General features: G+C 44.9%; 1 protein-coding gene across 1 annotated transcript in view; it reads right to left on the reverse strand.

Annotated features, from left to right (window-relative positions):
• Nucleotides 1-1,397: 1,397 nt before the first annotated feature.
• Nucleotides 1,398-24,873, reverse strand: part of LOC138259756 (alpha-1-antitrypsin-like) — a 32,946-nt gene continuing 9,470 nt past the window's right edge. Inside the window, exons 2-4 of the mRNA XM_069207643.1 lie at nucleotides 17,381-17,651; nucleotides 7,418-7,565; nucleotides 1,398-1,589 (exon numbers count right to left, since the gene is read on the reverse strand). Coding sequence (XP_069063744.1) covers nucleotides 1,398-1,589; nucleotides 7,418-7,565; nucleotides 17,381-17,651 — 611 coding nt within the window. The remainder of the gene's footprint in view (nucleotides 1,590-7,417; nucleotides 7,566-17,380; nucleotides 17,652-24,873) is intronic.

Raw genomic sequence — 24,873 nt, forward strand, 5'->3', positions numbered from 1 at the left:
CTTTGCCCTCTTACTCTGGCAGAAGCAGCAACTGCAGGATAGCTCCACGAAGCACAGTCACAGGCAGGGCAGTTCTTCTTCCTCAGCTCTTCAGCTCTTCTCCAGGCAGAGGTTCCTCTTGGTTTCCAGAAGTGTTCCACAGTCTGTGGTTTTGGGTGCCCTTCTTATACCCAATTTTTCCTTTGAAGTAGGCCTACTTCAAAGTAAAGTCTCTTTTGAATGTGAAATCCTGCCTTGCTCAGGCCAGGCCCCAGACACTCACCAGGGGGTTGGAGACTGCATTGTTTGAGGACGGCACAGCCCTTTCAGGTGTAAGTGACAACTCCTCCTATCACTCTTAGTACAGATGGCTCATCAGGAAATGCAGACTACACCCCAGCTCCCTTTATGTCACTGTCTAGTGTGAGGTGCAACCAGCCCAACTGTCAAACTGACCCAGACAGGGAATCCACAAAGAGGCACAGTCACAGAAATGGTATGAGCAAGAAAACGCTCACTTTCTAAAAGTGGCATTTTCAAACACACAATCTTAAAATCAACTTTACTGAAATATTTATTTTTAAATTGTGAGCTCAGAGACCCCAAACTCCACATGTCCATCCGCTCCCAAAGGGATTCTACTCTTTAATCAATTTTAAAGGTATCTCCCATGTTAACCTAGGAGAGGAACAGGCCTTGCAGCAGTGAAAAACGAATTTAGCAATATTTCACTGTCAGGACATACAAAACACATTACTATATGTCCTACCTTAACCATACACTGCACCCTGACCTCGGGGCTACCTATGGCCTACCTTAGGGGTGCCTTATATATAAGAAAAGGGAAGGTTTAGGCCTGGCAAGTGGGTACACTTGCCAAGTCGAATTTACAGTTAAAACTGCCCCACAGACACTGCAGTGGCAGGTCTGAAACATGATTACAGAGCTACTTATGTGGGTGGCACAACCAGTGCTGCAGGCTTACTAGTAGCATTTGATTTACAGGCTCTGGCCCCTCTAGTGCACTTTACTAGGGACTTACGAGTAAATCAAATGTGCCAATCATGGATAAACGAATCAACAATCCAATTTACACAGAAAGCATATGCACTTTAGCACTGGTTACCGGTGGTGAAGTGCTCAGAGTTCAAAAGCCAACAGCAACAGGTCAGAAAAAATAGGAGGAAGGAGGCAAAAAGATTGACCCTGCATAAGCAAAAAAGTCCAACATTTTCTTACTTTAGTGAGAAATCCTGATAGTATGTAGATAGTAAAATATCATATATGGTCTAATTCTATAAATCAATACCATGCAAAGAGTTCGGAGAGGCATGAGGGTCTGCATGTTATATCTAAAAAAAACACATCAAAATCCTTGGTTAATGCAGTACTTACCGAACCAGGCATTGGCCCTCTAATTATTTTTCTAGTGGGTTTTCAACCCTTCCCATGAAGAAAATGTGATGGTCTTCTTGGCTGCAAATGAAGAGGAGGAACGGCCTGTTGAAATTCGCTTCTGTGATAATGGTAGTTGGGACCCCTTCCTCAAGTGTGGCGGCAGCAGCCTCTGTACCTTCTTCGTCCACAGAAAGGAAAGCTTTATGTACAGCCTAGGGAAGTGGAGAAAGATATCTGTTTCCTTATACAATGCTAGAGCGAGCCAACCATGATCCGTTGCTACACTTTAGGCGCTTGCCAAACTATCTGCTCTACACTGTGATTTTGCAACCTTGCTGAAAAATGCCTGACTCTAAACCATTAATTTCTCCCATGTTTATTTTACTGAGTGCAGCCTTGCTTTGGTCCCATAAGTACTAAATTTGGAAATTATTTCAGAATAGTTCTGTAAAAAATGACTCCTATTAAACCCAGGGTTTCACACCACACTTTTGAAACTTATACACACCATAAAGAAAATATTTTGCTATTACCTCATTTTAATTGCCCTGAATTTATCAATATGAGAAAGATGAGTGGACTTGACCCTGCTTAAAAGTCTGCAGATCACAGGAGACGTCATAACTAAATATTTCAGTCACTTAACCCTCTTGCTGGTTAACACCTTCTGCAGGACAGTTCAGAAGCCGCTAGGTCTCAGTGTCCTGCAGACTTCCATTTTTGATGTAAAGAACTCACTGCAAATTCAAATCCGACCCCTTCTACTCATGGCCTTTTTTTCAATGCTATTTTTTTTGCAAATTTCCCCTCAATTAGAGAACTCCTACTCCCTTTAAGATATTCAAGAGTTGGCTTCTGCGTAAAATACCTATGTACACTAAAATAACTTATATTAATTTTGCTCCAGGCTTGCTTTTATTTACGTGACAGCCTGCGTACTAGGCGGTGCTAGAGCTTGTATTCAACCTCTCTTTTATAATTTATTTCTACCACTCGAGAGCAAGACTTAAGCTTCATTCCTTATCCAGGATTGGTGTAACGACACATTTGTTTATTAAATGCGTATCACCTTGTCTGCTCTGGCCATTTTTATCTCTGATAGGACAGGATTTATGGAGATTTTTTTGAAATATTGATTTGTATTTTTTCCCCCACTAACATTACCTCAAACCAAAGAATAGGGGAAAAGAAAGAATGAAATGGTTTTACTCTAATAGTTGAATGTGCTACTTTTTCATAAATTCATGGGAATGGTATTGTCCTACAGCGTATGGCTCCTCTGTCCCCTCCTTGTATGCTTTCATATTTCTGGCTACTTCAGGCACTGTATGTTGTGTTCCATTGGCTTCATTTACAACTTCTTTATCATTAACTCTAACCCACGCCTGTCCATAATGAGGAAGAGGGTCTGGGTGTATGGTGGATGGGCCAGCATAGGGTCTGAGAAGGCATCGTTCTTAGTGATACTTGTGATACAACAGTGATTGGAAGTGCACATGCTACATACTTCAGGCCCGCACCATTCTGCCTTTCCATCCCGATAGATTGTGAAGACTATTTAGGTTTTATGGGCCCAGGGGAGTATTTCACTAGTCTAGCTCCTTTTCACACAAAGGGAGGTGTTTCAGCAAGCCTAGATTCATCCTATTGCACCTTGTCATTTAAGTGAAATTATCAAAATAATAGTGCCCAAAATGGTGATCACTAATAAATGAGAACCTTCAGTACTTTGGCAGCAAAATATTTTTATATAAAAGGGTGTCATATCTCCGCCTGGGTCCTGTTAACAAGTTCTTTCCTTTTGAGCTGTCATCTGAAAACAGATTGACTTCTACGCTCACTTAAAGTCAGCAAAAATAAAACAATATTATCTCATGAATCAACATTATATTTTAAATGCATGCATATCCATAGTGCTTCCATAGGGCTGCCTAGCTTCTAGTGACACACCAAATCAAGAGGCCAAAGTGTGAAGTGATTTCCGTTTGTCATCAAAAGATTCATTAGGCATTCAATCAAGTAGGCCCTTTTTGTAGTTGCCAACCTTGTGATTCACAAAATCACAGTTTGTGACAGTAAAATTATGTTTTTGTATTTCCTGAACACATTATTGTGATTCAAAAATGGCTTTCTGAGTCTTGAAAGGTGCTTCATGACTCATTCTGAATTCCAGTTACTAAAGGCCATGGAAGAGGTGTCCCATCTTAATACTCATTTGATATGACAGTCTGTCCAGCGGGGGAATAAAAAGGAAATCACCTGGATAGGGCAGGTTTAAGTATCTAGCCCCAGCCCACCAGGAGCAGGAAATGATGAGGAGAGAGCGCCGGACGTGAAGGACTCTCACAGGGATCCTGGCGAGTAGAGTGTGGGATGAGTGTGCCAGAATGTAGCACTAATGGACTGTCCTCTTACAAGGGTGCATTGCGTGTGCTGCGGGCATTGCCATAGGGCTGATATCGGCAATCCTCTCCGGCAAACACTGGTAAATGGCTACTTAGCAGACAAAGGATTAAATAAATCAGACAACACATGGTATGGTGGAAAAACAGTTTGCTGCAGGTTTATTTCAGATATGGTGGGAACATCCTAAATGCGAGTCAAATGGTTCATCGACCTATTCATGTCCCCTTGTAAGTTTACTTATTAAGGTCTGACGCTCTAACAGTATTGCATCCGCTAAGATCATAATCAGGCTCTATGCTTCTTGAGAGTCAACATTTGTGCATGTTTGTGGCCTTCAATGGTGTGCTAAGGTAAATAGGTATATTTAAATGAGCCCTGAGATGTTACTGTCATTGGTGAATACTATTTAGTATTTATTGTGATGGGGGTCAAAGGGAGAAGCTGTTTGTCTCCGGTTTTAGTAAGTCTGATTTCTGTTTGTTGCAGGAACTGAGATGTGGAGACATAGGGGGTCATTCTGACCCTGGCGGTCATGGACCGCCAGGGCCAACGACCACGGGAGCACCGCCAACAGTCTGGCGGTGCTCCCATGGGCATTCTGACCGCGGCGGTACAGCCGCGGTCAGAAACGGGAAACCGGCGGTGTCCCGCCGGTTTCCCGCTGCCCAAGGGAATCCTCCATGGCGGCGCTGCAGGCAGCGCCGCCATGGGGATTCCGACCCCCTTACCGCCAGCCTGGCTCTGGCGGTTTTGACTGCCAGAACCTGGCTGGCGGTAACGGGTGTCGTGGGGCCCCTGGGGGCCCCTAACAGGGCCCCACCAAGATTTTCAGTGTCTGCCAAGCAGACACTGAAAATCGCGATGGGTGCAACTGCACCCGTCGCACCCCTTCCACTCCGCCGGCTCCATTCGGAGCCGGCATCCTCATGGAATGGGGTTTCCCGCTGGGCTGGCGTGCAGCCTTCTGGCGGTCGCCCGCCAGCCCAGTGGGAAAATCAGAATGACCGCCGCGGTCTTTCGACCGCGGTACGGTCTTCTGGCGGTTCCCGCCAGGCGGGCGGCTTCCGCCGCCCGCGGAGGTCAGAATGACCCCCATAATGTCTAAACTTGATTAGAATGGGGACCATAAAACTTTATAACATAGGTAGATGCATCTAATGTTTATGCCCACTTCCACATGAGAAACAATTTCACTCCTCAATTGTTGGTTGAGGGCCTGATTTAGAGTTCGGCGGAGGAGGTTACTCAGCCACGGACATGATGGATTTCCCATATTCCCTATTACGATCCCATAACAGCCTATAGAGATCGTAATACAGCGGATGGGATATGCGTCACGTTTGTGATGGAGTAACGCATCCGCCAAACTCTAAATAAGGCCCTTAGTGTTATGCATTTGCACGCTGTGGAACCTCAGTTACAGCATCTTTTTCTGATTTTAATAACACATATTTTTATTTTGTACTTTTGGTAGGATTTGTTTTTCATTTTAGAAATATGATTTTATTTAATTTGATATATTAAAGCATTTTTATTTTACATTTAAATTAAGTTATTTGTGCTGTAGAGTGTTTTTGAATTGTGTTCTACATTCCAAATAAATAAATATTAAACACATTTTTTATAATTATTTTACATGTAGAACAAAATACAATGATCCACACCATTTATCTTGCTCTGAATTGAATAGTTAATTAATCTAAATATATTAAATTAACATTCTTTTTTTAAATATTTATTTTAAAAAATCCAACAAAAGTAAAATGTTTATATTTAGTTATTAAGGATCAAAAATTACAAAATGTTAGGTATATAATTCATGTAAATTAATGTAATTTATATTAGAAATACGTGTTACTATTTATTTCTTAAAATATGTTACCGTAAAATGATGTTTGTTTTGCAAGCATATTTACATTTTTAACATTAAAATGTAGATATAAAAAACGCTGCACACATCCAAAGATCAAGGAAGTCACGGACACTGCCTGAATGCAAAGTGTAGTTTATTCATGCAATTAGTCCAACCAACGCATTTCGTCCATAGCCTTGATCACGGTAGTTCACCCATGAATCTGACATGGTATATACAAGATAGTGACACCAACATAAAAAACTGAATTGCATTTGCTTGCAGCTCTTTACAAATATCGCAAAGTAAATAAATGTTTAGGGGCCATGTTTGGTGCTGACCTTACTACGGCTCCCTCTCGCTGCAGTAGTTTACACTCTTAAATTTGGCTCCATCCACCTTTCAAGGGGTGGGACATGTAAGTTTAATCTTTTGAATTACTTTATACTTGTAAATAGCGATGTATCAAAAGTAGTAAAGTTCTCAAAAGTGTGAGAGTAAATTTATATGTGTAACATACCCACAGGTGTAAGTTAGCTTCATGAATAGCCCTGATAATTTTATCTGAAAGATGAATTTGGAAACAGGTAATACAAAGGGTAAAGGAGGCAAGGGAAAAACAGCGATGGTCTAGCTTTTCATGTTGGTCTGGGTCCGAGCATCTTCCAAGAAGAGAATCTTCATCAGAAGAAGAAGGTAGGGTGGAATAATCATTAGATTACACAAAGTCAGTTTTATCATTGTTGATGATGTTGTTGCAGTTCTAACGAGATGATGTCATGAAGTTGTAAAAGAGATGTGGCATGACATACCCAGACCAACAACATTGCAATTAGCCAGGATATCCCCTATACAGTTCTGAGCACTCTACCTGAACTAGAATTTGAACTAATCTACAATACACACACACACTGAGACTAGAGCACAATTCAGATCCTGATCTGCAGTTTCATGAATGCTATCACAGCATCTTCAACACACACTCAAAGGTAGGAAAATTAGTGGCTAATAAATGAGAAACTATGTAGAACATGGTTGACCTCCACCAAATATCCTGAAGTGATGGACGTTTTCTAATTTAGCCACAATGTTAATATTATGCTAGTAGTTCCACCATGCCACAATGAGTTGATTGGCAGGACATGCACCAGACTGTTTAGTTGGTAAAATTGGGCCTAGAAAATCCAGGTTCTGCAAAAAAAGCTTCTCTGAGGAAGTGGTATCCAACCCAGGAATACCATCTAGCCTGACACATAATCAGGCCTCTAGACATTTATTTACTTTGAGATGTTTGTAAAGAGCTTCCCTCAAATGCATTAACAGCATTTTAATGCTTTCGAGTGGACCGCAGGGCAGAGATATGGATAAGAAAGAAACAATAATGTAGAGATCTGTGCAATGCAATTTAAGCCCCAGATTGTCAAAATAGGGGCTGTACATGTTGTTACATTGCTGAAAGCAATGAATAAGTATATGTAAGGAATGTATTTCACTATATATTTGATCCTATGTATGTGCTAATAAATTGAAGTATTGTATAATATACTAAAAGTAATTGTAGATATTTTCTTAGATTATAGTGCTAGACACAATTTAATCTTGACAATAATCAATTATGGCAAAATATATTTGGTCATTTGAAACATAAATTATTAACACATAGAAATAATGGGCGAAATCCTTTTTGTGGATCTGGCCAATTTTCTTAATCTGTAATGTGACAAAGACCTTCTACCCAACTACACACCAACGTGTTAAGCTGCTACCCATATCTCTTCTTACCTTGGCCAACTTCAAAGATACTCCTTCAGCAATCCGAGACAGACCTGAATGGTCAGTGAATACATCTGTCATTCCCATCTCCTGTAGAGTATCTTTCAGTGGGAAGGATGCTGCTATTGAAATCTTGGGAAGGGAAAGTTCTACAAGCCTGTGACAGAGGGAAAAGAAGAGATACGTGCTGTGAGGCCATTAGCACTACAACATTGTATTATGTTGCATAAGGCCATTGATTAATATTGAACACTAACATAGGTAAACACCAGTGTGCCCCACTTAGGAGCAGAGCAAATCCATGTATGTTGGAGAAATATTAAGCCTTAAAGGGCAGTGGTACTGTGTGTATATATTTTGTGCTAGTGCAAAGCTGGTCCTAACCAGCACAGTACTGAACCGGCCATAAAGGATTCAAAGAAAATTCCTATAGACTAGGAGCAGGCAAAGGTGTTCAGGAATAGATGGAGTGAGATGATCTCAACCCATCTATCCCTAAAACGCGCCATGATGAAATAGCACTCAACAGTCTTGTAAGTACAATACCTGATATTCTGTTGTCAAGGTATAGCGCACCAGTATACTGTGTGCAAATTCGGGGGTGTGATGTTGTGAAGCCTGTTGTGAAACCTGAAAGCTTGTAACTCCACAAACTATTTTTTAAACTATGGGTATCTACACTCTTTATAAACTCTGGACCCACTCTTTATAATGTTCCCTCACAGGCTGGGTCCACCTGAATCATATATGGACATTTCACAGCTCCCAGGCAGAAGCTTACAGCCTTCAATAACACATTGTTTTGCTCTCATGTGCCCTGCCTAAAATCTAAAATAAAATATATTAGGACAACATTTTCTGATTTCCCCCAGTTGTACACACCATCCTGTGTCAGAATCCTGAAGTACACGTTTTCAGTCAATAAATATGGCCAATTTTGTTGGTAAATATATAGCTTGACCCTCCCTCAATTTAAAAAAAAAAAATTACCTTTGCTTTGAGATGTTTGTATTTCTGCATTTTCTTTACAAACAAATTAAGATACACTCCCTGCATAGGTAACTTCAGTATTATGCCTTATTCAACACAGGCCTGATTTAGAAAAGAGCAGCAATCAACATTTAACAAAAATAGAGGGTGCCCTGTAGCCTATGTTGCCATTTCCCCACCCATTTAGAGGGTATCAGAAGGCTGTATCCCTCTTGCCAGCTCATCAGGAATACTATGGGGCACATTTATGAGCCCCTTCTGCCACCTTGCACCATATTAATGTCATTTATTTATGCTAATGTGGCATTAGGTTGGCAAAAACGTCGCACCATATTTACAAAGTTGCACAATGAATGCATTGCTCTACTTGGTAAACCCTTGCACCACATTATGCCTGCACCTGGCATAATGTATGCAAGGGGTGTTTGGGCGGTAGGAGGCCCAGAAAAATGGTGCAGTGGAATCTATGAGATACCACTGTGCCATGCTTAGCATAATTTTTAATGCCTGCCTAAGGCAGGTATTAAAATGACACTCCCATTGTTTTCAATGGGCCTCCTTTCACCTCGCAGGATTAGCAACAAAATGTTTAGCGCTAAACCTGCAAAGCGCCAAACTAACATCAATGTTTTTTGACTGTAGTTCCCTAACGTAGGCCATGGTGCACTGTATCATAAATACGGCGCACACATGGTGGTGTGGGTGCAATGGGGGAAAGAAAAGTGGCACATCATGACATGATGCACCACTTTTCATAAATGTGGCCCTATGTTTGTTGGTGAGCACCCAGCAAAGATGGAGGTGGGTCAACCATCTAATTTAAGACTGATGTCCACAACCATTTTTAATGGTGCTTCCTCCAGAACTAAATGTAATTTAATCCACATAGATATTGCAGCAAACTGCATACGTCCTTGATTTGTTGAAAGAATACTTCAAGAACATCCTATGAGACTTCAAATGTGGAGCTGGTGAATATATCCCTACTTTGGTGGTAAAATCCTAGGACCCATATTTGCTCCAGGATGGACCAGCATCAGAAGAAAGAAGGCAGAGTCCCAGGGGACAGCTGTAGAGTGGAATAATGGGTCATAGGTCAAGTTGAGTCAGATTGAGTCTCGGTTGCGAGATCAAAGAGTCTTTCATCCATTGTGACTCCTTCCGCGCACAGAGAAGCCATGCGAGTGACCCCTCCCCCCCAAAGAATGTCAAGAAACAGAAGATTTGGTGAGCAGTCCATCGCTGGTTTGGCAGACAGGTTTCCTCTGCTACATTAGTGGTTAGGCATGGCATTGCAAAAATCAGTCACATACTCTGTGACCTGCATATAAGTAATGATGGTTTTTGTAATTATAATGTAAATAGTTCCAGCCAGAAGCGTAATTGGCTCATAGAGCATAACAAATTAGGTTTATGATCAATTAAATTCAGATTTGGAAGAATGAAATGCAGAGTTCTTGGCAGAAGACCATTTAATATCATATTAAGAACCATTATACTTTGTGTAAGAAGCCACCCTGGCAGGTTAAGGAAGGAAATGACCTAGAAAATGTAATGTAGATTGATTCAGATGAAATGGACCTTGAACCCAATTAACAGATACACAAATGAATATCCCATTGCATGTTTCATCTTGATTTACAACCTCTCGCTTGATAAGGTACAATGCCTGGCACTTAATTTCTCATTGTTCTTCTAGTATTGGGAATGAGTCTTAACAATGGAACACCAGGAACAGTTTTTAGAAATGTGTGCTCAAAATGTTTTACTCTCATTCAGTATACGAAATAGAACAACCCTCTCTTAACACAAAATTTGCATTGCCTTTGTAAACAAAGCTCTATAAACAGTATTTTCAGACTTAATTATCATATAACCCACAAAATGTATTTATTAACTTAAAAACGAATATTCTAACTTCAGGCTGTCGTAAGCAAGGTATGGGCATGACCTTAGTGAGGAGGGAACTTATTGCAGCACATGTACCCTCCTAGCAATGATGAGAGTGCACTGCCGGGTATGCGGGTGGCGGGGGTGAAGGGAAAGAGAGTGAAGTTGGGGAAGCAGGTGTGTCGGAAGGGCTGCAGCTGAGCAAAAGTAGCAATAGGATGGCTGGCGCCATCCGTTCAATGTGCCAAGGGTCCATGCATCTGTTTGTGTCAGAGGCTCATGGGCTAGGGTGGGACATGGGTGAGGAACCTCAGGGCAAGTTGTATGGTATTTAAAATAGAAAATGTACAGTATGTGTTTTAAATACCCTGATAATGAAAAACCTGCAAAGTTGTTTTTCAGTCTCGAAAGGCAGGCGCTCCTACTGGAAAATACTGGGGCACATTATAAAAACTTATAATGCCTAACTTCATTTTGGGAGCACCTAGAGAATGATTCAAGGCTCATTTTGTTAGTAATAGTCAAGTCACATTTATATTGCTAATTTGAAAATGACACTTTTAAGAAGTTCCTGTCTAAGCCAAAAGGACCCTTCTGACAGTGTCCAGTGTCACATGACTGCTGATGGCTCCCCTGTGGTGAGATGTGGATTACTCCCAGACAGTGGTCAAAAGGCATGTGAGTGGAAAGGTGTTTTCCTTCATTTTGCAGGATGGCCTCTGGGCTGTGTCTTGTCCCTCCCTGACCAGCAAACGATGCGGACTCTGTCACTGGCAAATGTAGCACACACCTGGGCCTGTCCCCTCTATTGTCTTCCTAGCCAGCCAGGCTCCAATCCTAGTGGGTGAGAAACTGCACCCAAAGCTGGTTGTTAGTGACTAGATTGAAGGGTTTTCTCATTTCCCTGCCACATCTGTAGGTTGAACACAGGTGCTCTCAACAAGGGGGGCAAGATTTTGCCATCTTGGTTTTAGGAAGAGAGGGGCACAATTGTATAGTTTCATTAGGGCGCACAGGAACTGCTGCAAAACTAGGTAGGGATATCCTGGGATTTCTTTACCTATTTCTCCAGGACGGGCCAGGACAGAAACCCCCACCAGGCTAGTGCCAGGCACAACATTGGCATCCATGGGCACACTCTTCAGAATAGTACTGTACCTGTGGAAGACAGCAGAGGGACTGCACTTGCTGTTGAGTCTTTTGATCGACCAGCTCCCATTTGTACCCAGGACTAAGAAGTGGACTCCAAGGGTCAATTGGATGACCTTTTGTTAAGCTACAGCAACACAAAAGTTACAAGAAGCCCACTTTTCCTAAAAGAGCCCAGCTGACTAATTATAATTGGATGAGCTTTGGACTCTGCTAGTGGCTTCTGCTGGAGTGAGTCCTGACCCCCCAGTGCTGTTCCTGGAACTCTCTCTTGGTTGGTGAAAGAGTGTATACCTCCTGTCCAACCGTAAAAGTTAGGACTTTTTGTAAAATTCTGCTCTAGAGAACAGTTGTGAGCCTGGGACAAACCTGTCGGCCGATCCACCAATAGTGAATTGTGGGTGAGCCTTAGCTCACCATTGCTTCTGCCATGTTGTCCACTCAACGCCGAGCTCTGTCCACGGCAAGGCTGGTTCGGATCATCCTGCAGCTTCCTTCACTTTCCAGTCGATAAGGATGCAATCAATATCAAAGGCTGCCAAGATATGAGAACCCAAACTTTCCCCTCTTTTGTTAATAACTGCATTTGGAACCCGTCCTCCTGCAACTCATGGCCGTCTAGCCCTGCTTTGCCTCCCATCTGTTTGCATGAATGCCGACAGAACCTTTGGTTTCCAGAACTGTTTCTAAGACAGAAGGTAACTCTTTGACCAGGACAAGCCCAGTCCCTGTATCTGCCCGGTGATCATCTAAGATTGACCATCAATTTGCTGTGCCCCAATATCGCACGAGCAGTTGCACACAACTGGAGCTTTGCAATTTTTGACACTAGTTATAGTTATTGGATTATTGTCATTTTGGTCTCTTTTTGTTTATTACAATATTCTCTATGTTTATAAATAGGAGTGGGATTTTTATTGTGTTGTGGTTTTGACTTTTAACTGTTTTGGTGACTGTAAATGCTTTACGCACTTTTCTGACTTATGCCTTTTTGCTCTGTGCCACTGCTACCAGGGTTTGAGCTCAGGTTTAAACGACTGAAACCTCACAAAAATAGGTCCTTGTGATGGACTACTATATACTTTCTCACAATAAATAAGTTGAAATATTGAAAGTATGCAAAAATGAGATGGATGTATTTTCATACTTTGCCTTCAATTTATGCTGGTATCTACCCAGTTCATCTATTTAGGTGAGCAATGACATGCCACCTTAACGCTATACATCTTAATGTTTTGATCCCGTAAGGTCTGTATGCAAGGGTTGTCTGATAGCCTCACTTTATTTGTAGGAGTCATGGTTGATTAAGCTAAAACATTAGGGAAATTGATGCCTTCTGGAACGTTAATTTTAGGCTCGGATCCATTCGCACAAGATGTCCTCCTCTGCCCATGGTATGGGTTAACATGTTTTAGTGTCCTATAATAAATGTCTAACCTTTTTGGGGGGCCTTCTGATTCACTACTTACTTATTCCCATAACAGTATAAAAGATGACAGGGTGCTATTCTAAATATTTACTTCACCACTACTAGTTGTTGTGGTGACCTTTTCACCATATCAGCATGTGCTACTTCCCCAGGGAGGTACTGCTGGTTAACTATGTCCAGTATTTCTGTTGGGGTTATACACTTTGTCTACAGGGAATTAATAGAAGCTCATTGTTCTGTGACACAGCTTCCTCCTGTGTAATCTATACACTCAGGAAACCAAAATATCACAATCCAAAGATCCTCACAGATAGTCAGATTTACTAAATACCAAAATTGGCAGCACTGCACTGCATCACTTTAGAAACACAGGGATGCGCCATATTTACTATAATACAGCACACCCCTGTGTTTCCCCCTGCGATGACGCTCAATTTCGCTGCCAGCACCAAAGCAGACATCCTTGCACCATAGTGCTAGGGTGTCTGCCTTAGGGGATTGATTGTTTATGTGCAGGAAGGTGTCCCTTCCTGCACATAAACAATCTAGAATGGTGATTTGGCACTCCTGTATGCGCTGCAGAATACGGCACACATAGAAGTACCAAATTGTCATTTTTGAATGATTGTTTATGTGCAGGAAGGGATAACTTCCTGCACATAAACAATCATTCATGGCCTTTTGCTCTTTCTGTGCGTGCTGCAGAATGCAGAACACATGAAAAAAGAAAAATACGAGGAGGAATACAAGTATTCCTCCTCGTTGTGCCATGCTAACACCACCCCTTGCCTGGCGTTAGTTATTGGCACTGTCACAGATTTACACCTTCTTGTAGGCCTGGGGCAGCAACAAGAGCAATGTGTGTTGTGGCGGAACACCCACAGCAACACCCATTGCATGACTCTCTGACGCAGAAAACTGCATTAAGGGGGCCCATATTTACAAGGTGGTGTTAAGCCGTAAAAAGTGCCTTAGCGCCGTCTTATAAATGTGGCGCAATGCACAGCACTACTGGAGCATCACAAAAAGTGACACTCCGGTGGAGCAAGGGCCTTGTAATCTGGTGCAGAGTTTTTTTTGGCAACTGATTCAAGTGAGACTGTGATTTAACACAGTGCCCACAGGAAGAAAACTTATTTTATCACTCACCATCATGCTTCCTCATCTGTGGCAATAACACCATAACCAAGCTAGCAAGATCAGCAAAGAGTTCTCTGATTATGTATTCGGTGAACAGTATTTTGGGATGCATAATTAAATAACATTAATTAAGAAAAAAACACCAAATGCTGCTGTAGAGAATGTCTGTTGTATTAAAGTAATGGTTTAATGAAAGTGGGGCTATAAAGCAACATAAGGGAGAGAGATAAACACTAATAAGCTTATTACTCTGAGTTGTTAACACCATCAACTAAAGGTTGTATCGCTGTTCAATGGCTTTGGTGTTCTCCCTGATGGTGTGTTTTGGATTGACAAAAGCAAGTTTCCAGAAGTTTGAATTCGTGCTTCAAATGTATTGCAAAGATACTTGTCTGTGCTCCATTCGACTGTCAGAGCTTCTGCAAAAGTCAACCGAAAAGCCATTCTCAGTTCATATTTGTTTGGGCAGTGTAACAGCTTTCTCCTTTCACGTCTTCGACATTTTGATAGATTCCCATGCAATACAGGTGACTTTACATTGAAGTGATGCCACAACAATTGGTATCTAGGTGCCCTTTCAAAATTAGTAGCTAGTCCAATTCCATTGCTAGCATCACCAGGTCTTCTAGATTTGTCTTGCTTAATGGTGGAGCCGCTGATAGCAACACCATCAAGTATACCATCTTTATAATTCTCAAAATGAGGCAGGGAAATACAAAGCGGATGGGACATTTAGAGTTCGTGTCATAGTTAATGTTATTGACCTCCTCTAAGCAAAGTCCTTCCTTTGAGGGAGATGCTACAGTTGTGGAAGTATTGGCTGTTCAAATAAGCAGTATAAATTAAGAAGAGGAACTGCAAGGTCCAAGTCCTGCCACATCACGGTCATAAAAGCAAATGTGTATTACTCAGTTGCCACAAAGAGGACAAATAATAAGGGAAACGTTGAGAAACTTTGATTCAGCTGATTTAATTTTTGTAGTAATGGTCAATAGAAATATCCATTCATATGAGCGCCTGTATATTTTAAGTCAATGGCTCAAAAACGATGAAACAAAACAATAGACCTGAATTAGAGTGAGTGAGAATAGAAAATACTCCGAATTTCATAGGAGAGCCCCTCTAAGGATTTTCCATTTCCAGCATAATGGTGTGGTTATTATCATTTGCTATTGCATTCTTTCTGGAAATCTGAGTATTTGCCATAACTAAACAACTATAAATCAGTTCCTGTGTCTATTGACTAAAAGGAGGCTATATAGTGGCTGCATTTTTTTAGACTTCTTGTGGTTACACTTGGTGAGCAAAGGCACCTTTGGATTTAGAGCCTGATTATGGGTGGATGGTAACTCCTTCAAACAATAAAGCCCGTCTTCTAACCTTGCACTCTCACATGCACTTTTGAATGTGTATGAGGGAGATACCTTCCTGATGACAGTGAGAGAAGACCCAGTGATTTCTATGCCATGGGCAATTCTTTTGAGAGGCATGCTGTTGCCAAATATGTCTTCTGGCTTACCATCCTCTTTACACACTCTGGTTTGGCACAATGTTTGGCGGATATCTTTGTGGAAGACCAAGAGGAGTTCTGTGAACTTACAGAAGCTCAATGCCACAGAACAGGGTCCAAATTTATTATGATTTTGCTTCAGGGTTGTGTCATTTTTTTTACTACAGTCTGACACAAAATTATTTTTAACATGTTCTGTGCTTCACAAGGCGAATTGGCATGGCTTTGCATGGTTTAGTAAATAGAAGTAACACATAGCAGCGCATAGAGCTGTCTTGCATCACTTTGCATCAAGTAGGTGTAACATGGGTAGAGAAGGACATTCCTATGCATTCGCCCATGTATTTAGATGGAAACCCAGATTTGAAAACCTGGGATGCACCAAAATGGTGTGCCTACCACACAGATACATAACAAGGAGAAATATATATTCTCCTCATTGCTTGCTCTTTCCTTGTGGACACATAGAAATAAGAATATGCCTCTAAGGATTGTTTTTTTATTCAAAGGTATACCTTCCTGCAGAAAAACAATCCTGTTGGTAAAGCAGACACACTTGCACTATGGCACAAGGGTGTCTGGTACAAATGGGCCTTTTTGTGTCCAGAGTCACATGACTGTGAATGACTTTCCTGTGGTGTGATGTGTATTCTGCCCTGATAGGGAACAAAATGGCCTTGGTGGTGGGGAAGGGTATCCTTATCCTGAGCTAGGTTGCCCGGAGGTTCTACGTAGTCCTTTCCAAGCTTGAAAGAGTGGCCTAAGGTCTGTGTCCACCCCTTCCTGACTTCTAAAGCTACTGCCCTGTCAATGGCAAATAAATCTCACGCTTATTTTCCTGTGTTACATCTGGATCTGGGTGGTGTACCATTTAAGGCATAGTTTACAACTGTTTGTAAATCCACAAATGTGCCAAAATCCATGAGTGGATGTGTGGGAATGACCACACTCCAACCATGGAACACCTCCCTACCACAAGGTAAAATAAGGCAGGAAAATGTACTCTCTTGCTTTATCGTAGATGTACTTAGCCACTCAGAGCCATGCATGGTCTCTTTGCTTAGCTTAGTAAATGCCAGTTAAGGTCTAGGGTTGCCTTGCAAGTCCTTAGTAAACCTGAACCGATATAAATTTACAAAATGTTCTGCTTGTTGCTTAAAATACTGAACATTGGTTCTACTGTCAGATCGGTAAAGAGATTGAACATCCCGGGAACGGTCTGATTACCATGGAGCTCAGAAATTCTCCTGGTGACACCAATCTTGCAAAAAAAGACAAAACGTTTCTGTGGTGTGCCACAAGAATCTTGAGCTTCCTTCCTCAAGAATCCATGTATGTCTTTCCTGGGCCCAGTCAATCTATTGAGAGACTCTTATCTGTGTCTTCAAAATTGCCTACCTCTGTGCTAGCTATCAAGCTGGTGTCCTTCTTTCCTGCATTTTTGTGTCCCATAGCTGCTGCTCCATTACGCTCGCTGTTCATATTTCTTTGTATAGGACCTATGCTGTAATTCATACCTATATAGTGTATACAATAGACATTCTGTTCATAGTTCCTTTTGGTTTATTGTCCTACTAAGTATATATTTCACCCCTTCATTAAGCCTCTATTTCAGTTCATTAAAAACATAAAAGACAAATTAACCAATACAGTAAGAAAAAGAAAAAAGAATACAGTGCACATTGTTACTTTCTCAGTTCTATAACGTATTCTGCTACCCTTGGGGCCTGCTTCAAAGATAAGCACAGCTAGAAAAAAACTAAATATCATAAAATAGAGTAACATGTATCCAGGTGACTTTGGTCCTTACAGTTCCATAAAATGTGTCTCTTGAATTTTCCACCGAGTCTAACGTTTGTGCTACCTTAGGTTTGATTGGTGAATCCATCTTGTGAATGTATTTGCTGATAAAGCATCTTCCACCTCTTTCATTTTTCTAGGATTAGGCAAAACAAGTTTCATGTAAGCATTTCCCTTGTACGGCAGATTAACCACGGTGCAAGGTAGCTCCTCGTCGAATACAGCGTTAAAATATTTAGTTTGAATCATCATGGGAACTTCCACTGTAGTGTTCTCGTTCACGAAGAACTTCTCGGTACTGGTTTCTAATGCATTGAATGGATGCTTCCATTTCCCTGAAAACACGAAGCAGATTTTTATGGTGAGACTTGTTAATAGAATACATATAGTACGGTTTGCATATTTTAATGTAGAAGATGTATATTTTATGAGTCTCAGCCTTGACTAGCCTGAGCTCTGTGTCTCTTTTCATAGACGTTGTATAAACCCCAAAATGCAGATGTTTATGCCCTGCAATGGAATTCAATGGAAAGTTCAATAACAATAGTACAACTTGGATAGCAAAACTCTAGTTCCATTGAACATCAATGAACATATTATGAACCATGTAGCTAAGTGAGTAACAAAACCTTTTGCTGATTTACAGTCATGGTGCAGGATACAATCTAGAAGACCACCCTATCAAAGAGGTATCAACGCTCCTTCAAAACAAGATTGAGAAATACAGACTTTGGGCCTGATTTCAAGTGGGTCATTGATGCACAAGTCAGAATTACGAGTTAAGTGTTATTTAACACATCCGATAATTATCAAATGCATTAAATACCTCAACCTTCGTTAAATTTCGAAAGGTGAAACCTGCGGAAATTTAACAGGGGAAATTATATGTTATTTTTGCATATCATGCAGCTTTTTGCACATTAAACACCAAAATCTGCATGTTATTCCCCACAAACTCATAATGGGGGTCATTACAACCCTGGCGGACGGTGTTAAAGCAGCGGAAATACCGCAAACAGGCCAGCGGAAAAAAATAGGGAATTATGACCCTGGCGGAAACCACCAACAAAGACAGCCACTTTAACACTTCGCCCGCCACGGCGGTACAGACAACAGACAGGCAGAAGACAATGTACCGCCCACAGTATTACAACCTGCCAATCCGCCACCTTTTCCGGGGCGGATTCACCGTGGATAAAAACACAGCGGAAACAGCTTTTGCTATGGGAAAACGCTCACCTGAACATATCCCATGAGGAACGAGGAATCCATGGAGCCGGAACTCCAAATACTCCCTGCCCTTGTGTTTCTGCTCCTCTACGACCAACAGCTACGTAGGCGCCGCAGACAACGGTGAGTACTGCACCTACGACATGGGGGAGGCAAAAGTTAGGGGGACACCCACCAAACACCCCCACCCCCACCCTTGCATATAACAACATACACACCAATGCATTCTCAAAAAATCACAGTAACAACCCACAATCCCCCCGGAAGAATGAATACACAAAGCGAAAATCAGTCAATCAATGTTATGTGCCAATATACATGTCATACAAAAATATACAGATATATATTTGAAAATCAGTCATAATTATATACAATACGAGAAGTAGTGCAGATATGTACATAACAATGTCCGTGCACCAACAGTCCAAAAATGCATGGGCGAGGCCCACTAACGATACCTGACCACAATCAAAGAGAACACTGCCTGGGCATCAGATAGAAATACTACAGGCACCTCGGGGGGAAGGGAAGGGGGGGCACCTCAGCCGGATGACTGCAAAGCCAGATCCACGACGGGGCTCCATGCCCATTTATGCCATCCTGGGAAGTGCAAAGCCACAGTCTCTCAAGTCTATACAGTGGGTGGTTTGCCCACTCTGCCATCCTGGGGAGTGCAAAGCCACAGTCTCTCAAGTCTATACAGTGGGTGGTTTGCCCACTGTGCCATCCTGGGGAGTGCAAAGCCACAGTCTCTCAAGTCTATACAGTCAGTGGTTTGCCCACTGTTCAACCCTGGCGAGTGCAAAGCCACAGTCTCTCAAGTCCATACAGTGGGTGGGTTGCCCACTGTTCAATCCTGGATGAGTCTCCCCGTGAAAGGTCGTGTCCTGTCACTGTCCCAGCTGCACATGGGATAAGGATGCCTGATGTGGCGGTTCTTTCATTCCTACCCGGTGCACTGCCCTGTTCAGCGCTGCTTTGCCATGGCGGTCTTTGCCCTGTTCAGCGGTGCTTTGCCATGGCGGTCTTTGCCCTGTTCAGCTGTGCTTTGCCATGGCGGTCTTTGCCCTGTTCAGCGGTGCTTTGCCATGGCGGTCTTTGCCCTGTTCAGCGGTGCTTTGCCATGGCGGTCTTTGCCCTGTTCAGCTGTGCTTTGCCATGGCGGTTCAGGACTGTTCAGCGGTGCTTTGCCATGGCGGTCTTTGCCCTGTTCAGCAGTGCTTTGCCATGGTGGTCTTTGCCCTGTTCAGCGGTGCTTTGCCATGGCGGTCTTTGCCCTGTTCAGCGGTGCTTTGCCATGGCGGTTCATTGGTGTGTGGCATGACGTTCTCTACACTGGACATTGGTGTGTGGCATGACATTTCATCATTGCCCAGCGGGGCTGTGGCAGCCGGGGCCCTCCAGGGCACTGAATCCGGCGGTGGCGGTGGTCTCCTGACCAGTGACGATACTTGGGCCCTCCTGGGCTGTGACTCTGGCGGTGGTCTCCTGACCAGTGACGATACTTGGGCCCTCCTGGTCAATGACTCCGGTGGTGGTCTCCGGACCAGTGACGATACTTGGGCCCTCCTGGGCAATGACTCCGGCGGTGGCGGTGGTCTCTGGACCAGTGACGATACTTGGGCCCTCCTGGGCTGTGACTCTGGCGGTGGTCTCTGGACCAGTAACAACGGTGCTGGCGGTTGTGTCTCGACCGCCGGAAATGATGGCGCACTTCTCCGCCGTGACACTCACAACATGCTGGGGAGACTTCCTCTGGCCCTTCCCCACGTCTGGTGGAGTCACAGCTGACTCTCCAATCCCCTTGGAACCCATGTCAGTTGTTTTCCCACCAGGAGTCATAACACGGTCCCGTCGTCCACTTTCCAATTTTAGAGCCTTTACAGGGGGTGGGCTGCCAGTGCCTTGGCTCCGGGTCCTACTGCCTGCCCTGGTGGCCGGTGCACTCCAAAAACCTTGAACAGGCACCACTGGTATTGGAGGCTTTTTGGCTGAGGCGCTACAATGGGACTGATGAATTGGAGGGGGAGTGGGGGCAAAAAGGTCAACTTTACAGAGGGACAGTTTCTGATGAACACTGGGATGGGTAGCTGGAGGGGGTATGGGAGTGGAGGAAGAGGAGGTGGTTGTCGGAGGTGTCACTTTAGGTGTTTTGGGTGCAGGTACTGGAGGCTGTCGTGAGGTGGATGGATGTTGGGTGATTGATTGCCGGCGTTTGTGTACTTTGGGAGGGGGCGTCACAGACAGACTGGGAGAGGACACAGGGGACGTGTAAATGGCAGTGGAGGTGGTGAGTGCAGGTGAGCGGCTTGTGGTGCTGGGTGTCCTGGTGCGATTCATGGTGCCTGTAGATGTGGTGCATGCAGGTGTGTGTGTAGACAAGACTGGGAGGGAGGAGGGAGAAGAGGAGGAGGGGGACACAGTGGAGGCAGTGGATGTTGTTGTGTCTGTATGTGGCTGAGGCTTGCATGAGTGCCTGTGGTGTGTGTGGTGCCTATGTTTGCTTGAGCTACTTGGGTGTGTTGACTTGTGTGCATGCTGGTCTGTAGGTGTGCTTGGGATGGGATGGGGTACAGGAGATTGGGTCTGGGTGGAGGAAGTTGGAGGGGGGAGGCTAGACACAGGAACAATGGCTGCGATCAATGCTGAGGCCAAAGATTGCAGGGTTCACTGAAGGACAGCCTGACCAGAATGAATGCCCTCCAGGAATGCATTACCGTGTTGCAACTCTCGTTCTACACCCTGGATGGCATTCACAATGGTAGACTGCCCAACAGTGAGTGACCTGAGGAGGTCAATGGCCTCCTCACTGAGGGCAACAGGGGTGACTGGGGCAGGGCCTGAGGTGCCTGGGGCGAAGGTGATGCCCACCCTCCTGGGTGAGCGGGCACGGGGCGAACGCTGAGGGGCTGCAGGGAGGGCGGTGCTGGTAGGGGAGGTGGTGGCTGTACCTGTAGAGGTGGGGGGCACAGATAGTGCCGCCACCACAAGGGAGCCCACATCGTCGAACGAGTCCGTGTCGCTGCTTGGTGATCCGGTGGCCGACGTGAAGCTCCCCTCGCCCTCCGTCCCACTGGTGCATTCAGAGTCTGTGGTGTGGCCCTCCATGGCCATGTGGGATGCAGCTCCCTCGTGCTCCGGTGCCACTGTACCTCCGCCTGTTGATGCTGATGTACAAAAGGACAGGGAGAGCAGAAAAAGGGGGGGAGACAGAAGAAAGAGGGTTTTAGTGCATGGCATACAGCTACCGTTGGCGGACAAAACAAACGCAGCTGCCCCCTGCATTACGCCGTGCTCCTGCCCTCTGCACATGCAATTTCTGGGATATGGCCTATATGGCAATGGTGGACATCTGCGCACATGGATGCCACAGGGGCAACTATACCTCGACTTGGCACTCTGCTGAGGTGGGGTAGAGTGCCACATGGCCTACATTACGGAGGGGCCTTGCCTACCTAACTCGCCCTGGCCTAGGGACACCCACAGCCCACCTCCCCCACCCAGACACCTCCACTGCACACAAAGTCCGCAGAATGAGGTTGTACTCACCCCCTTGTGTCTGCTGTGATGCCCTCAAGCGCCCATCCAACTCCGGGTAGGCCACCGCCAGGATCCGGAACATCAGGGGGGTCATGGTGCAACGGGCACCCCTCCCACGTTGGTAGCCATCCCCAGCTGACCCTCGCCGTCTTCTTGCTGCAGCGGCGAATGTCCTCCCATCTCTTACGGCAGTGGGTGCCCCGTCTCTGGTGGGCCCCCAGGGTCCGGACCTCCTTGGCGATGGCACGCCAAATGTCTTGGGCGCTGACCTACATGACATGCACAAGGAAAGAGGAACAGTCATTACCAAATGCACCGTCGTTGTGAGTGGCCCCCTCCCTACTCTGGCCATGTGGCCCATTCATTCCCATGCATTAATGTTCTATGAACTCTGCCCCCTTCCCTCTTCCAACCAGCCCTCTCCACCCAGGCCTAGCCCATACAACGTGCTCCCTGTGTACTAACCTGTTGGTCTGGAGGACCGTAGAGTAGCGTGTACTGGGGGAGGACCCCGTCTACCAGTTTCTCCAACTCCTGTGCAGTGAAGGCAGGGGCCCTTACCCCAGACGCAGCAGCCATCGTCGCTTCCAGACCGAGGTCACAGCAGCACTTGCAGTGTAGGTCCTCTCCTGTCGAAGGTCAGGTATCTAGTGATTGAAGAAATAGAAAATGGCGGTGACGTCCGCGGCGGTGACGTCTGCAGCGGTGCTGATCATCACCGCCAGCGCACCTGTTCATTGGCTCCTGGGACCCATAGGGTCCAATGTTAACCAATGCAGCATTGCGCCGCGGTCTGCGACCGCCTACCGCAACGGTGTGCAACGCCAGCGCAGTTACCCCACAATCCCATTGTCCCACTTTAGAGGTCAGGCAACCGCCATTTCAGGGGCCCACATGGCTTCATTTCCTACTGCGTCACACATAACTAGGCCTACACTCAACACACATACAGGAAGGGTTTTGTGAGTGGTGTAGTCTTGTGTGTGACTGTGGGTACATACCTGGAGGAATAATGACTGGTTCTTCGCTGTTGTCCTTCGTAGGCACCGTCTGCTGGGACATATGAGAAGATGGCGGAATCCTCCATTGTACCGACCGCCGGTGGACCTGTTGACAATGGAAGAGCGACATGTCATCGTAACCTACCGGTTTGACCGTGCCACAATCCAGGAACTATGTACCCAGTTGGAGCCAGACCTGATGTCACCAATCCGCCATCCGACTGGAATCCCCCCTGACGTGCAGGTGCTGTCAGTGCTCCATTTCCTTTCAAGAGGGTCTTTTCAGACAACTGTGGCCATGGCATCAGGGATGTCCCAGCCTATGTTTTCCAACGTGTTGTCCAGAGTGTTGTCTGCCCTGCTGAAACACGTAAGGAGATACATCATTTTCCCTGAGGTGGAGGATTTGCCTACAGTGAAAGGTGACTTCTATGCCCTTGGACATATCCCCAACGTCATAGGTGCTATTGATGGGACCCATGTAGCTCTGGTTACCCCCCCACAGGAGTGAACAGGTGTACAGGAACCGGAAGATTTATCATTCGATGAATGTCCAGATGGTCTGTTTGGCAGACCAGTACATCTCGCAGGTAAATGCTATGTTCCCTGGCTCAGTGCATGACGCCTACATCCTGCGGAATAGCAGCATCCCTGATATGATGGGTCAACTCCAGAGGCACAGTGTATGGCTACTGGGGGACTCTGGTTACCCCAACCTGTCCTGGCTATTGACCCCAGTGAGGAATCCCAGGACCAGGGCAGAGGAACGGTACAATGAGGCCCATGGGCGGACTAGGAGGGTGATCGAACGCACCTTTGGCCTCCTGAAGGCCAGGTTCAGGTGCCTCCATACGACAGGTGGATCCCTATTCTACTCACCGAAGAAGGTGTGCGACATCATCATCGCCTGCTCCATAATTTGGCTTTGCAATGCCAGGTGCCTTTTCTGCAGGAGGATGATCCCGATGACGGTGTTGTAGCAGCTGTCGAGCCTGTGGAGCCTGTGGACAGTGATGAGGATGAAGCTGATGAAGAAGACAACGACAACAGGGAGTCAGTCATACAGCAATATTTCCAGTGAGACACAGGTGAGAACATTTTCATTATTAGCATTACATTAACTTTCACACGTCTACATCTATCCTGTTTTTCGATTTAAATCACTATTTGGTAACTGAGTTGTACCCTCCCATTACGGTTTCACAGGTGTGGTTACCTACGTGTCAACTGCTTGCATCCTTCAAGGGCTTGTGATGTGTGACATAGGTATGTTAGCTTTACAATGGTACACCCATTATGACACTGTCATTGATAATACATTTTTACTAAATCACAGACTGACTCCACATTGTTTTGTGTTTCAAGAGTGTTTATTGAAGTGCTCAGAAATAGGGGGGGTTGTAAAATGAGGATGGGTGATGGCGGAGGAATGTCCATGGCAGAGTCCAGTCTATTAGTCTCACAGGTGCACTGCCCATCTGGGCATAGGAAGTGGAGCTGGGGCAGTTTAAGTATGGACAGGATAACAAAGTGGGACAGTGGGGTGACAATCAGAGTCGTCTCATTTCCTGGCAGGGGTCTTGCCATCTTGCTCTGTCTTGTTCCTGGATCTCAGGGACCGCTTGCGTGGTGGTTGTCCGTCTGCAGGGGGTGGGGTGCTGGTGTGTTGGTCCTGTGGCGGGGCGTCCTGTCCACTAGCGCCGGCGGAGGTGGTGGGCAGTTCATCGTCCATGCTAGTGTCAGGGGCCCCTTGGAGTGCCACAGTGTCCCTCAAGGTCTGCTGTAT

The sequence above is a fragment of the Pleurodeles waltl genome, chromosome 9, assembly GCF_031143425.1.
Source record: "Pleurodeles waltl isolate 20211129_DDA chromosome 9, aPleWal1.hap1.20221129, whole genome shotgun sequence".
Lineage (NCBI taxonomy): Eukaryota > Metazoa > Chordata > Amphibia > Caudata > Salamandridae > Pleurodeles > Pleurodeles waltl.